General features: G+C 46.2%; 1 protein-coding gene across 1 annotated transcript in view; it reads right to left on the bottom strand.

Moving 5' to 3' along the window:
• Positions 1-8,216, bottom strand: part of cacna1ha (calcium channel, voltage-dependent, T type, alpha 1H subunit a) — a gene marked incomplete at both ends in the record, with an annotated part of 101,455 nt that extends 93,239 nt beyond the window's left edge. Inside the window, one exon of the mRNA XM_084570665.1 lies at positions 7,772-8,216. Within this exon, the coding sequence (XP_084426791.1) occupies positions 7,772-8,216 (445 nt within the window). The remainder of the gene's footprint in view (positions 1-7,771) is intronic.
• Between the last annotated feature and the right edge of the window lie 5,095 nt (positions 8,217-13,311).

Genomic DNA, 13,311 nt, shown 5'->3' with positions numbered 1-13,311 from the left:
CGTCCTCCTCCTGAATCCCTTCCTTCCACCCCTGTGCCAGCCTCGCGTGGCCTCCGCCTGCTGCATCTGTCGCTGACAAGGCTTCTTTAAAGGATCTCCTCTTCCTCGCTGGAGGTTTGGGACGTTGATGCGGTTGATTCATGGAAACGTGGGATGCACACTTCTCCACCCGGTCGTCAACATGACGCGCAGCCATGGCAACAGCTGCTGGAAAATCCCTCCCACGCGGTCAGAAGGGGCCAATGGCTGCGACGCTGCCGCTACAGGGGGTTTGACTGACAGCTCTCTGAACTGTGCAGCTACTTCATATCTGCAGAGAGGAACTAGAAGAACCGGCTCACATCACTACTCTGTGAAGCTGTTTGATCGCAACCAATCGGAGGTGTTAGGACCCTGGTGAAGATCATTTCTGCTCCGTCCGGTAAAGGCCCAAAAAAACGATTTTAAAAGAAAAAATGTGTGTGTGTTCAGCAGCCGCATTCCTACATAAACAACGATTAATAAAACCAACTCGATGTGGACGCACCGCTCCACAGATTAACCCTCTGACCCTGAACACCAGCCGCCACCGGCCTCGCTCAGGCTGACCTTTAACCTCTGACATGACAGGCTCATCAGTGCGCTCTGATGAACCGCCGTCCGATTGGCCGGCAGACTCTCTGGGGGACGTGTTGACGCAGACACGAGCACTGGGAGCTACTCTGGGTTCAGCTTCCTGCTCAAGGACACTTCAGACCTGCCGAGGATTGAACCGCTGACCCTCTGGTTCGTGGGAAACCATCCACCAATCACTGCCCTGTTTTATTGGACGTCATCATTTCACATCATTTTCCCGCTATCATTGCGTTCTCCTCGAGGGTCACTGCTTAAACACACACTGTGTGTACATGTGTGTATGCGTGCGTGTGTGTGTGTGTGTGTGTGTATTCACAGTACAGTATACACATGCGCTCACACACCCTGCGTCTACAAAATCAACTCCATTAGTTCCAGATCATTTTGCGGAGCAGCCTGTGAACAGTGAGCCTGGGGATAAACAAAGATCCGACCGGGCTGAGAGCAATCCGACCGCGCGCACACACACACGCACGCACGCACACTCACACACACACACACACACACACACACACACACACACACACACACACACACACACACACACACACGCACGCACACACACACGCACACGCGCACACACACACACACACACACACACACACTGTGTACACACACACACATACGCACACACAAACATTACCTGGCGGGCAGCGTTAAGCTCAAATGCACATTTGTTTATTGATTATGATCACTGCATAAACTCAGCTGACTCCACTCGTCACCTTTTGTAAATTTAAATCAGAGTCATTCTGAAAACTGCTGTGCTCGTACTTTTTTGTGCTACTTCTGGTTTCACTGTTTACCTGCACATGACAAACAACCTGAACCTGAACAAACAGGCTGGGTATCATTACTGGAAAGCTCCACCCACATATGAAGAGACTGTCTGGTCGTCCAATCTCTTTGTGGCTGATAGTTTGTCTCTGGGCTCCGGTTGTCAAGGTGACTCTCTTGTGTATTTACAGTAAATATTTCTAGTGTAAGGTTCTGGGTTCTAATCCAGGCTGACTGGTTCCTTTCTGTGTCCTGTGTCTGCGTGGGTTCTCTCCAGGTTCTCCAGCTTCCTCTCATTGGTCAAACTGACTCTATGTTCCCGGGGATACGGGCGGCGCCATCTTGTGAGTTTGGAGCCAGAGTCTGATCAGTATGGTATTTTAGTGTTTTAGTTTGGTCCAAGTCCCGCCCACTAACATGGAGGAGGTGGAGCTTATGACCTATACTGCAGCCAGCCACCAGGGGGAGCTCTACTTGCTTTGGCTTCACTTTAGAGGAGCTGTTCCTCCGTCCATCTTTATACTATGTGTTAGACAAGCAACAAAAAAAGTTGAGACCAGTCAAAATTTTGATATTGTGCATCTCTCCCGACACGTAATGAATATCTTTAAATAAATTCAAATCTCATATATGAACTCAAACAATATGCTCAGTGCATGTGCTGCACCAGAGTTACATAACCTTTTCATTCTGAGATTTTTCAAAAGACGCTTTTAGTTGTTGCATTAGATTTTATGTAACTCTGTTAGGAGGATTTATAGATATTTAAGTTTTAGGGATTTCTGCATAAATGTGCTAACGAGAGGAGATGTTTGTTGAGGTGTGTTTACAGCAGACCCGCTGCAGAGACAAATAAAAGGAAGTGTGCACGGCTACTTTCTGTTGTAATATCTTGGTTATTTGGTTGTTTTATTATTGTCGTTTCCCCCGAGAGGTAACCGAGAGCATTTATGCAAAGCACTTTGTTTCTCTGCGGTTGCAGCAGGCAGGGTATGCTGTGAGCTGAGAGTCCTTGGAAGCGTGGGCCTGGTCCAGACTTAGATCCACTCCACATACACAGACTCCAGCACACACATGAAGGCTGCACAGGGCGTGCCAAGACTGTACACGTCAGAGAGGCAGGATCCCTCCGTCTCTGCAGCGAAACGCACCTCACGACCCCCAATCTGCTGTTATGATGAGCGCAGGCCAAATACAATGAGTCACAAAAGACACACACACACAACCACACACACACACACACACACACACACACACACACACACACACACACACACACACACACACACACAGAGCTCCTGTTAAATACTTCTAGCCGAGCCCTGAGACCGGCAGAGAGGCAGCGATGCACACACTCACTCTGACGCCGCGGGACGCCCGTCTGAGCGGCAGTAGGCGGAGGACAACCTGCTGACATCTAGGACAACGCTCTTTAGCCCTCACACTGCAGAGATGAAGTCATTTTAAGGCACGAATGTGGACACACACACACGCGTGACACAGACAAAAGAAATGAAACCTCTGAAGTTACGTCGCTGCAGGAACCAGCAGAAGAGGACAGTTTGAGAACCTGCAGCAAAGATCCATCTACTCAGAAAACGTCTGCTTCATCTAAGACACATTTAGAGACACGCTGCATCAGTGCTTCAAGTGAAGGAATCACCTCTCTGAATCACATATTTTCCTCCTTAAAAAAAGAGTTAACATATATCCACAAACGCCTCTGAGCCTTCAGACCAGCCAGCGGGTTTGACAGCTCCGTGTCTCTGTGCAGCCTCACCTGTGATCATTTACAAAGAAGGTGCAAGACAGTGTTTGAGAGTTTGGGATGACTAATGGAGACAGACAGCACCGTGAATCCACTCATCTGTGATGGATTAACCTGCTCTGGCCTCCTGAATCGAGTCCAATGAGCCTGAATCAGTCACGTCAGAGCACGCTGCACGAGGAGGAAGGTTTTATTTTTGTTAGTGATTAACTTTATGATCTTTTTCATCCCGGTTCCTGCCCTCACGTCCCTCCAGCCTACCTGCCCCTGCTCCCGCCTCTTGTCGGGCTCCTATCCTCGTCATCAATCAACGATGAGCCCCAATTACACTTATTTATTAAGAAATTTAACCCTTTTTTTTTTAAAGGATAGTTTATTAAATGTAAACATTCTCCTTCTTTGCACTAAAACAAATGGAAAAAGTCTGGACTTGTCGTTACTTATAGGTTGTAGGTATGTATCCGGTCTGGCCCCGCTAGAGATCAAATTGGGCTGAATGTGGCCCCTGAACTAAAATGAGTTTGACCCTCCTGCAGTAAGAGATAAAAATAATCACTATAATGTGTTTTTTTCTCCATCAGTTCCTCAGGAACACTGAACCTGGAGTGTTTAAAGGTTCAGTTTAATCTCTCCGTTTAAACTGTGAGTGAATCAGGAGCAAATAAAGAAGTTTGGCTGCAGCCCGGACAAAGATCTTTCTGAACATGTTTATGTGCAAACAGGAGAGGAGGCTCGCTGATAAATGAAGATGAGTAAACACCAGCTATTCTGGTAACTCAGCACTCAGGTGATTAATGGCTCCACAACTGGACAGTGAGGAATCTGGATTTTATACCATGCTATATATATTTTTGTGCGTCCGGCATCTAGAATGCGACTAAACGATTATTCAACCATTTAACTTTCTGGGTCTCTCTTCCGTCTCCAGACACTTAAAGCGATGTGTTCATTCCTCTGAGCGTCCGGGCGGCAGAGCGCTTATGCTCTGAATAATATTTACATATCCTACTGTGGACCACCGGCTCAGCGCTGCACACACACACACACACACACACACACACACACACACACACACACCGAGGGACGTCCAGCGAGATCAGCCCTCCTGATTTAACCCCGTTCCAGTCCTAAAGAAGCATGTGACGCCCTGTTCCTTATTCGGCGCATCTTAAAAACGTCTGAAATCAGGACAAAGATGTGTGCCGAGCGTATAGAAGCATCTGCCTCTGCACAGCCGTGAACAAACCTGACATAATGTAAGGCAACACCAACATCTGCCTAACATCTGTCGGCCGAGCCACGTGTCCTACCTGTTTAGGTCTACATGTTAAACTGGACAAGGTCGTTTTAACTCCTCGTCTGTTCTTGTGCTCTCATCGTGCTGCTTCGTCTTCACGCACAAAAACAGGACTTTAAATCAATAATTAATCAAAATAAAACAGAACATGTTAAATTATTCCTCACTATAAAATCTCTAAAAACATCCTCAGTTCTCGTTTCAAAGCAACATCAGGATTTCTGCCGCTTTGTTCTGTGTCCATTTAAAAAAAGAAAGACCTATGAGGTCCTGCTGCAGTAGGGAAGAATAAAATGTAAATGTGATAAAAAGCTTTTAACAGACTCAGACCCTTGGTAGGATGCCTGGTTCAGCTGGACCATGAGTCGGTGGCATAGACTGTATATAAACAATATACAACACGTCTCAACTTCCTCGCATCGGCAAAACTGACGCAATTTTCCCGAGGATACGGGCAGCTGAAACCCAGTCAGGAGTCTCTCCGCTGGGAACTGATTCTCCTCCTGCAAAGATCTGCCGGGCCAATGAGACCATGTGGGTGGGGCTTCACGTGGTGATGGACAGAAGAGTAACAGTAGTCATACACCTCATCTGAGAGACGTGGAGTTGAAGGTCTGCTAGCCTTCAACCTCTCTAGCCTTCTTTTCATGTGTAATGTTGTTGCTGCAAAATGCTTGCAGCCTGGTTGCACATACAAGGGATGGAAAGTTTCCAGTGGGCATATTAATAAACCCTGTCTTTTTCATTAATATAAAGAGCAACCTTATCTTTAGTGCTATATGCATTGCAACTGCATCCTTAATAGCTTTCCTCTGGGCCCCTTTCTTATCATATTGCATACAATAATTGAAAATTGTTCTCTGATTTTAAGCGTGCATCATCTCGTAGCGAACATCTCTGAACTACAGGAGACCAAAGTGGTGGAAGTTCATGGCATGCCTCGCGCTTCTATGGTCGGCTTCTTTACCGATGTAACGTCACGATGTTCATCTCTGAAGGGAGATTCCCTGAGAGCGCCGTGTTGGCCACATGAGAGCCGAGTGGTGACGCTCTATGATCCTGACACGGTTCACAGCCTCCTCATCGTCCCACTCAAACCAAACAGCCAGTCATGCTACACACACACGCCTATGATTTCTAGATCCGACCTAACTCATCAAAAACCTTTGTAAATGTTTAAAAATGACGACAGAAACAGGACTGCAGCTTGATTATTTTTTTTTTAGAGAGCTATCCCTTTCCCTGCACTGGTCGAGCGTTTCTGGTTGAACTTTCAACCAGGGAGGCTCGTCACCGTGGCAACCAAGAAGATGGAGGGGCAGCTTGATTCTGGTCGTGTCCGTCTAAGACGACGTGTCAAACAGGAAAAAAGAAATAGATAGATATATATAATAACTGGAACATACACTAAATATTTTCCGGTGAGCGTTGCCGTGTTGTCTTGATATTGTTGTCGTAGCAACGCGAGCCTGAGCACAGTTGTGCACAAGTGTTGGGATGGAGCCATCTCCGGAGAACGAACGAACACACACACACACAAACACACACACACACACACACACACACACACACACTAAATGACCGGAAGTCAGTCTCTGCTGCAACGCTCTCTGAGACTATTCTTCTTCTTCACCGCGTCACTAGAAACAGAAACGCTAAACCCCTCTTCAGTCATGGAGGTGAGACATAGGCGTCATTTCCTGCACAGGTAAGTGCACGTATGGAAAATGTTAGCGCATGCAGTATTTTATTAACACATCACAGGACACTGCACCGTGAGATGCATCCTCAATCAGCTTCTATCGCTGCAGGAGACGACTAACCCAGAGGACGATCCCAGAGAGGAGCTGACTCCTGTGAACTATTAAAACATGAGACATAAACCTTCTAGAGCTGATCGTCTCTCTGTGACGAAGGCAGAGCCAGTGAATGTTTACATGCAGCTCTGCGCTCATTAAACTGCTGCTCACCGCACGTCCAGCTGCTTTACAAGTTATTTCAGTGTTTGAAAGCTGGAGCAGACACCAGGTCCCTCTAGGTGTCCTTCTACTTGTCTCAAGCATCGCTTTCCACTCTCGTCAATTCACCTGCACCTCCAGGCCGTCACAGGACCGGAAACCAAACCATCACAAGATCAGCCGTGGTCAAAACCATCCAGGCGCCGCTAGGGCTGAGTTTAATGAATCAGTTCAATGTCAATTCATTTAGGGACATCTTCTCCCTCCAGTTTCTCATCTTTCATGTCTCCTTGCTTTTGTCTCAGTCGTCATACTTTTTAAATCCTGACGTAATTTATTTTTTAAAAAACCCAGCCCTGGGTTCTACATCTGGTTTACGTTTCATATCCGTGCTTTTTAAAACTCTCAGCGCCTTCAAATGAGATTTAAACTAATAAAACTGTGACTCAGGTCTGGATCTAGCTCTCACAGTCGAATAAAACAAACGTATCAGCGGCTCATTTTGCACATTATGTCCTCTCAGGCAGGATGTTCAGTGGAGGGATAATAGACGATAAAACACACATTTAACTTGGACTGTTTGGCCCACAGTCAAATTAAAATGATTTTAGCATAAAATAAAACGGTGTTGGCAGAGAGACGATGTAAACTCTGAGATAGCATTCAACCCGAGCGGCGACATCTGATGAATGACGTCCAGCTCCAGACACATTGGGACACGTTGGTATTTAAATCTGGTCCAAAGACAACTCCGGCAACATTCGGCCAAAACTCTCAACAGTCGCCAACTCAACCACTCAGGGAATGATGCTGACCACATGCATTAGGATGAATCAGTGCAGATATGTGCAGCACACGTTACTGCGAAGCAAACAGAGAACTGGACTTTTGGGAAACTTGTCTCTTATTGAAAGACACATATTGAAAACAATAACGTGGTTAAAATGTGCATAAATAAAGTCAATCAGCGTGCACCTGAACGCACCTCTGACTGGATCAGTTAGTGTTTCCTTTAGAGAATAACCTGCATCAACGTGATTTGTCCTGAAGGACTGAAGCACTGGATTTGGAGGCTACCATATGAATCAGTGTAAAACCAAATGTCACATCAGAAACTCAGTAGAAGCAACATCTACTGGTTGATCAATGAAGGCAACGGCAGCAGGACCAGATATGAGCTGAGCTACAAACAGATGCTGGTTGAGTCCCATCAGACTCTAAAACATCTCAACCACACACTTTTCCGATCAAGCCATAAGCGGGTCAGTACTCACAGGTCCAGGACGGAGGACGGGTCATGGTCTTACCGGCCGCCACAGTTAGATTCCCGTATGAACATGAAAGGATATGGGTTACAGACGACGCGCAGACACCAGTTGCGAGGCCTCGTTGTCTGCTTGAGGCAGAAGAAGGCCACGGGGGCCAGAGCCGGGTACGGCTGCTGCTCCTCCTCCTCGGAGACGCAGTCCGGATCTCGGATGGGAGCCGTGATGCGAACTCCCAGCGTCGGTCCAACTTCCACTTCCAGCTCCGGCTCCTGCTCCTCGTTCTCCTGAACTTCAGGACTCCATTCTCTCCCACCTCCTCGACCTGTGCTGCTCCTCCCGCTCCTCTCCGCCTCGTCCTCTTCCTCCTCCTCCTCGTCCCGGCTCCTTCCTGGGTCACCATCGTGACCCGGGGCGTCGTCCCTGCAGGCGGTCGGCACGGCGAGCCTCACCTCCTCCTGCACCTCCTCCTCCTTCTTCTCCTTCTCCGGGCACTCTGCGTACTGAAAGCGCGCTCTCCCCTCGCCATCAGTCATGATAGAGCGTCAGGCAGAGCCACTCTGGAGGGGAGGTCACAGGGAGGGAGGGAGGTCAGGGAGGGAGAGGTGGGGACGGGGATGCCGGCGGCACAGGAGAAGAAGAAGAAGAAGAAGAAAAAGAAAAAGGAGAGAAATCAACAAATCACACAATGAGCCAAATAAACACTCAGACCACTGGTTCACGCCTCGCCTCCAATCAATCCACACATTTACAATATTCATTTTCTAACCTGGCACCAGCTTTTATTACACAAAGCTCTTCCAAACATCTCTCCAACCACTTCAAGCGAACAAAAACTAGCAGCCTCATCCCTCAGAGCTCCCAGCCTTTGTCAGATCATTACATAAATCTTCTGTGAATCAGACAGAAGAGACAGAGCTGACACTGAGGAATCCAAAATGGATTTTGGGCCAAAATCAAAGTCTAATGTGATATTAAGATTAGATAGAGGGTTTTTTCCCACTCTGTCTCCCTGTTGCTATGTGGCTGAACAGATGGACTCCTCTGTCTCTGGTCTACTGGAGGTTTTCTAGCCCACACCACGCAATGGTGGGCAGGGAATGCGCCAAAAACCAATAAACGCCACACTAATCCTGAATATTCCCATAAAGTAGAACAACAAGGAAGAACAAAATGTTAGTGTGGATAATCCAGCTAACAGAGTTGACTCTTTCAAGGGTTTTTTATTTCATTTTATTTCATTATTTTTGTGTCAGTGGGCTTTGTTGTCCGTGGAGAAGCGCATCATGACGCTCGAGGCGGTCGGATTGTCTCCGGAAAAGATTTTATGTCAAAAAAAAAGAGAAAGTACATTAAGAATACTTTTATAGGAACAAATGTTTAAAAGTATTTAACTGGTGTCAAAGGGAAATGAAGCCCGTCTGGAGGACTGGAGCGCCCGTCACCTGTGTTCCAGTTTTCTCTGGTTAAAAAGTGGACTGGGTCTTTATTTAAAGGCTCCCTGCAAACACAGCAACTTTATTCTTTTTTAAAATACCTTATCGAGACGGAATCGGAAGTTCCCATAAGCATGATCCGCGACTTTCCGTCTTTCTAGCGCACCCAGCCTTTCTCAGCAGCCCGGAGCTTCCCTCTGTTTCTTCCCTCTTCTCCGCTCCTCTGAAAAAAGAAATCTCCGTCTCTCGCTTTGTCAAATGTAATCCGTTAAAAATCACTGGAAACGCTCACAGAAGTCACTTGAAGTGGTTTGTGAAACGGGGGAACGTGTATCCACATCATCCACGCGTCTATCCATCCGTCCGCCCGTCCGTCCGTCCCCGCGCCCGTCCTCGCTCTGGTGTTGGTTACGCAGCGTGGAGCGGAGATGCGCGCCGGAGGGTCGGGCCGCGGCGCGTCTCTGTGCCTGTGTGTGTGTGTGTGTGTGTGTTACTCCACTGAGCTCCGTGGATGATCTGACACGGGGAGGAGTAAAAAAAAAAAAAAAAAAAAAAAATAGAAGAAGAAGAAAAAAAAAAAAACTTGGCCCAGGACCTGGAGCCCTGACACGTGACGTGATACCCGGCTACAGCCACGCAGCGGAGAGCAGGATCCACACACATGCGCACGAAAAAGACGCATGAGGAGCCAAACTGGACAAAGAAATAAAAATTATTATTATTATCTTTCATTTAATTTGCATTGATACATAGGCTATAATATAATGGTTTATTATCCCTCTGATAGGTAACAGGAAGGGCTCCTGTAGGAACAGTTCCTTCTAAATGAGGACCTAGCCAGTCCAGGGGTTTTCTTAAAATTATTGTTTCGAAGAAATGCTTTTTAGAACCTGATTCAATAGAAGAGTTTGCATTTTTCAACTTGAGATGCTGCCTAGTAAATAAAATGATAAAAATGTGAGCACAGTGGCCACAGATGGAACTGCAGGTCACATGACATCCACAGGCTGCAAATGTTTCTGCACAAAAACCAGTAAAAGTTAGACTTTTATGTCATCCACTCATACGAGGTTTCAGGTCACCTGATCACGGCCTTTTTTCAATCTGTCATCACCTGACAGGTAACAGGAAGCGGATCAAGTCACACTGGGAGAAACAACATCCTGCAAAAGACTTCTTTTTCTTTTTCCTGCCCAAGAAGAAACAACAATACAAGGATCGGTATAAGCGTTACAAAGAAATCTGAATTACTCAGAATATCTTATTACAGTTTGCAGAGTTTCAGGGATTTGTGGCAACATGCATCACCTATTATTAGTATCATGTGCTCTAAGTGCAGATGTGCTGATGTTTTATCCAGATGTTTGTATGAATTGATCTGTTTTCTTCCTTTTAAAGAGAACTTCTCTGGCCACCGTCGTCTCAGAGCTTCCTCTGGGAGTTTGAGGCTGTGAGTCTTGATAAAATTTTGATTGTTATTGACTGTAGAAATAAAATCACATATTTTTTTTTCTGGAGCTGCTAACCGTTTTCCTCTCAGGAGTACTCCGAGTCGCGGTGGTCTGCAGGACGTTGGCAGCCACTTAGAGGAAATGAACGTCGTAAATTAGCCTTTGCAGGAGCCAACGTGCCGTCTGCGTGTCCGTGGGACGTCCACGTGTTCGACTACTTTAAATCTGATATTCTTGAAGCTGCTAATGTAATCCAGCTAAAAGCACGACCATGAATGTTGCATTAATCTTAAATATTATATTAGCTCATGAATATTCTGCTGAATAAACGTTACGTGACACATTAAAGCTCCAGTTTGTTTTTTAAACAGTAGTAGTGAACTGACACCTGATTCATTCTCATATCAGTTCAGTCAGTCAGGAAACTGCTGCTGCTGCTCTGCTCCGCCAACGTCTTTAAAGGCAATTTGAACTGAGAATCAATTAATCACAGATACATACACTATGTTTAATGAAGAGCTTGTTAGAGCGATGGAGAGACGGAGGGAGGAAGTGAAAGTTGGAGTCCTGGGCCGCTGACTCCAACAGCAGAAGAAGAACTTGGCAGTGATTGACATGAAGACGGTCAGAGTGAAAGAAAAAAGCTTCAGCGTTTATTTAAACCCGACGCCTGATAGGCCGAGGGGGCTGACATGAAGCAGAGCGTCACTCGATCAGCTGTGATGCTCCGTAAAACAGCTTTTAGACAAACTGCTGCTTTGGCTTTGTCACAAATGAAAGGTCAGCCTTGTGTCTGGAGGTGATGCTGGCTGGAAACATCCCTGCAGCAGCGTTACGTAAAACATCCTCTGTGCTCAGAGACAAGGAGGACAGTTATTGGATGGTTCTGTGCCAGGTGGACCAGGTGGGCCAGGTGGACCAGCAGGACAACGACCCAACATGAGCCTGTGATTCTCTGTGAATCCAGAGCACCTACAGCAGGATCTCTGTAATCTACTCCCTCCTGGTCTCATTTATGCTCCAGGCTGCTTGTTCATTTCACCAAGTCGTTAAACTAATGAGATCTGGATCGATTTAATGAACGCATTAAATTAAAGTTAAACAACGACAATGAGGTGAATTTATCTTTCAAGGCCACAATCTGGAGTCCCAGTACTTCCTAAAGCATACTGAGTAGTTCACAGGAGGACTAGACTCAACTAGACTAGACTATTAGATTAGATTAGATCAGATTAGATTACACTAGACTAGACTAGACTAGATTAGACTACACTAGATTACATTAGATTACACTAGACAACACTACACTAGACTCGACAACACTAGACCGGACAAGACTAGATTAGACTACACTAGACTATATTACACTAGACTACAGTAGACTAGATTAGATTACACTACACTAGATTACACTATACTAGATTAGAGAAGATTACACTTGACTACATTAGATTAAATTAGACTAGACTAGATTATACTAGTTTATGCTAGATTACACTAGACTACATTGTATTCAACTAGACTATTCTAGATTAAATAACCTTGAAACACTTGAAGGTGTCTTCCTGTAGCAGCAGGTAGTCAGACCGACAGGTTTGGTAGAAATTAAGCAGACAGTCAGATTAGGGGCACTAGTCACTCAGCTGGAGGTGTGATGGAGGAGAAAGCTGCTCCTCAGTCTGTCTGGGACTGGTTTTATGGTGTTATAATAGTATATATATTATTATTATAATAAAGACTTTTGTTATTCTTCTTTAAAACCAAGGCTATCTGTAGTGACGCCACACTCTCTCCAGACTCTCAGCCACCACAAAGACTCCCAGCAGTCCTCAGAGCAGTAACATGTGTGAGTCCATTCATTCTCAGCTGTGATGAGGGTGGTGTTGACAGACCGAGCTCAGCAGCACCTCCCCCCCATCCCCCCTCCACACCTCCCCTCTGACACCTGTCTCTCTCTCCCACCTGTCTCTCTCTCCCTGCCTTTTTCCTTCATGAACAGTTGGATCCTCATTACTTCGAGGCTTGGCCCCAAAATGGCTCCCATGAGGCTCTTTGTTAACGTTGGCAGCTCCTCAGTCTGCTCTCAGCTGTGTGTGTGTGTGTGTGTGTGTGTGTGTGTGTGTGTGTGTGTGTGTGTGTGTGTGAAGGCTGGAAATCTGGTTTGAGTTTTACTCAAAGCTCCTTTTACCAAACGCTTTCCTCAGCGTCGCACTACTGCTCAGTAAAAATCAGCTTTACCGTCTGAAACCGTTTGTATTTGGTCAGCAGTCACAGAGGGATGATGATAGACTGAGATACTATAACACACCTCTGTTCGTCTAATACATCTGTATTATATGTCTGAATCAAGAGGAACGCATCCCATCAATGATCAATACTCCGTCAGCCTTCCTTCTATTCGCCGGCTGGTCCGACCACCTCCTCCTCCCCAACCCCGATCTCCTCATCTCTCCATCCTCCCCTCCACTCTGACTCCTATGCTTTCATCCTCCTCCTCCTCTTCCTCCTGACATCTCATCACTTGATCGATGCTGAGGTGGGATTTTTAAACTGCACTCAGACTCTTCTGGCTTCTGTATCTGACATAACACATCCCCTAACCTCAGATCCTTACTATCATTCAAAATCATCCCCAGCAGGATTCAGCCTGACACAGACACACACACAAAAACACACAAAAAAATACATGAAGAACAGCACAAGGTGTTGACCTGGCCTCCAAATTCACTAGATCCCAAACTGAT

Source organism: Chelon labrosus (assembly GCF_963514085.1).
Source record: "Chelon labrosus genome assembly, chromosome: 21".
In the NCBI taxonomy this organism is placed as follows: Eukaryota; Metazoa; Chordata; class Actinopteri; order Mugiliformes; family Mugilidae; genus Chelon; species Chelon labrosus.
The sequence above is the reverse complement of the archived record's forward strand: the minus strand, read 5'-3'. Positions and strand labels throughout refer to the sequence as shown.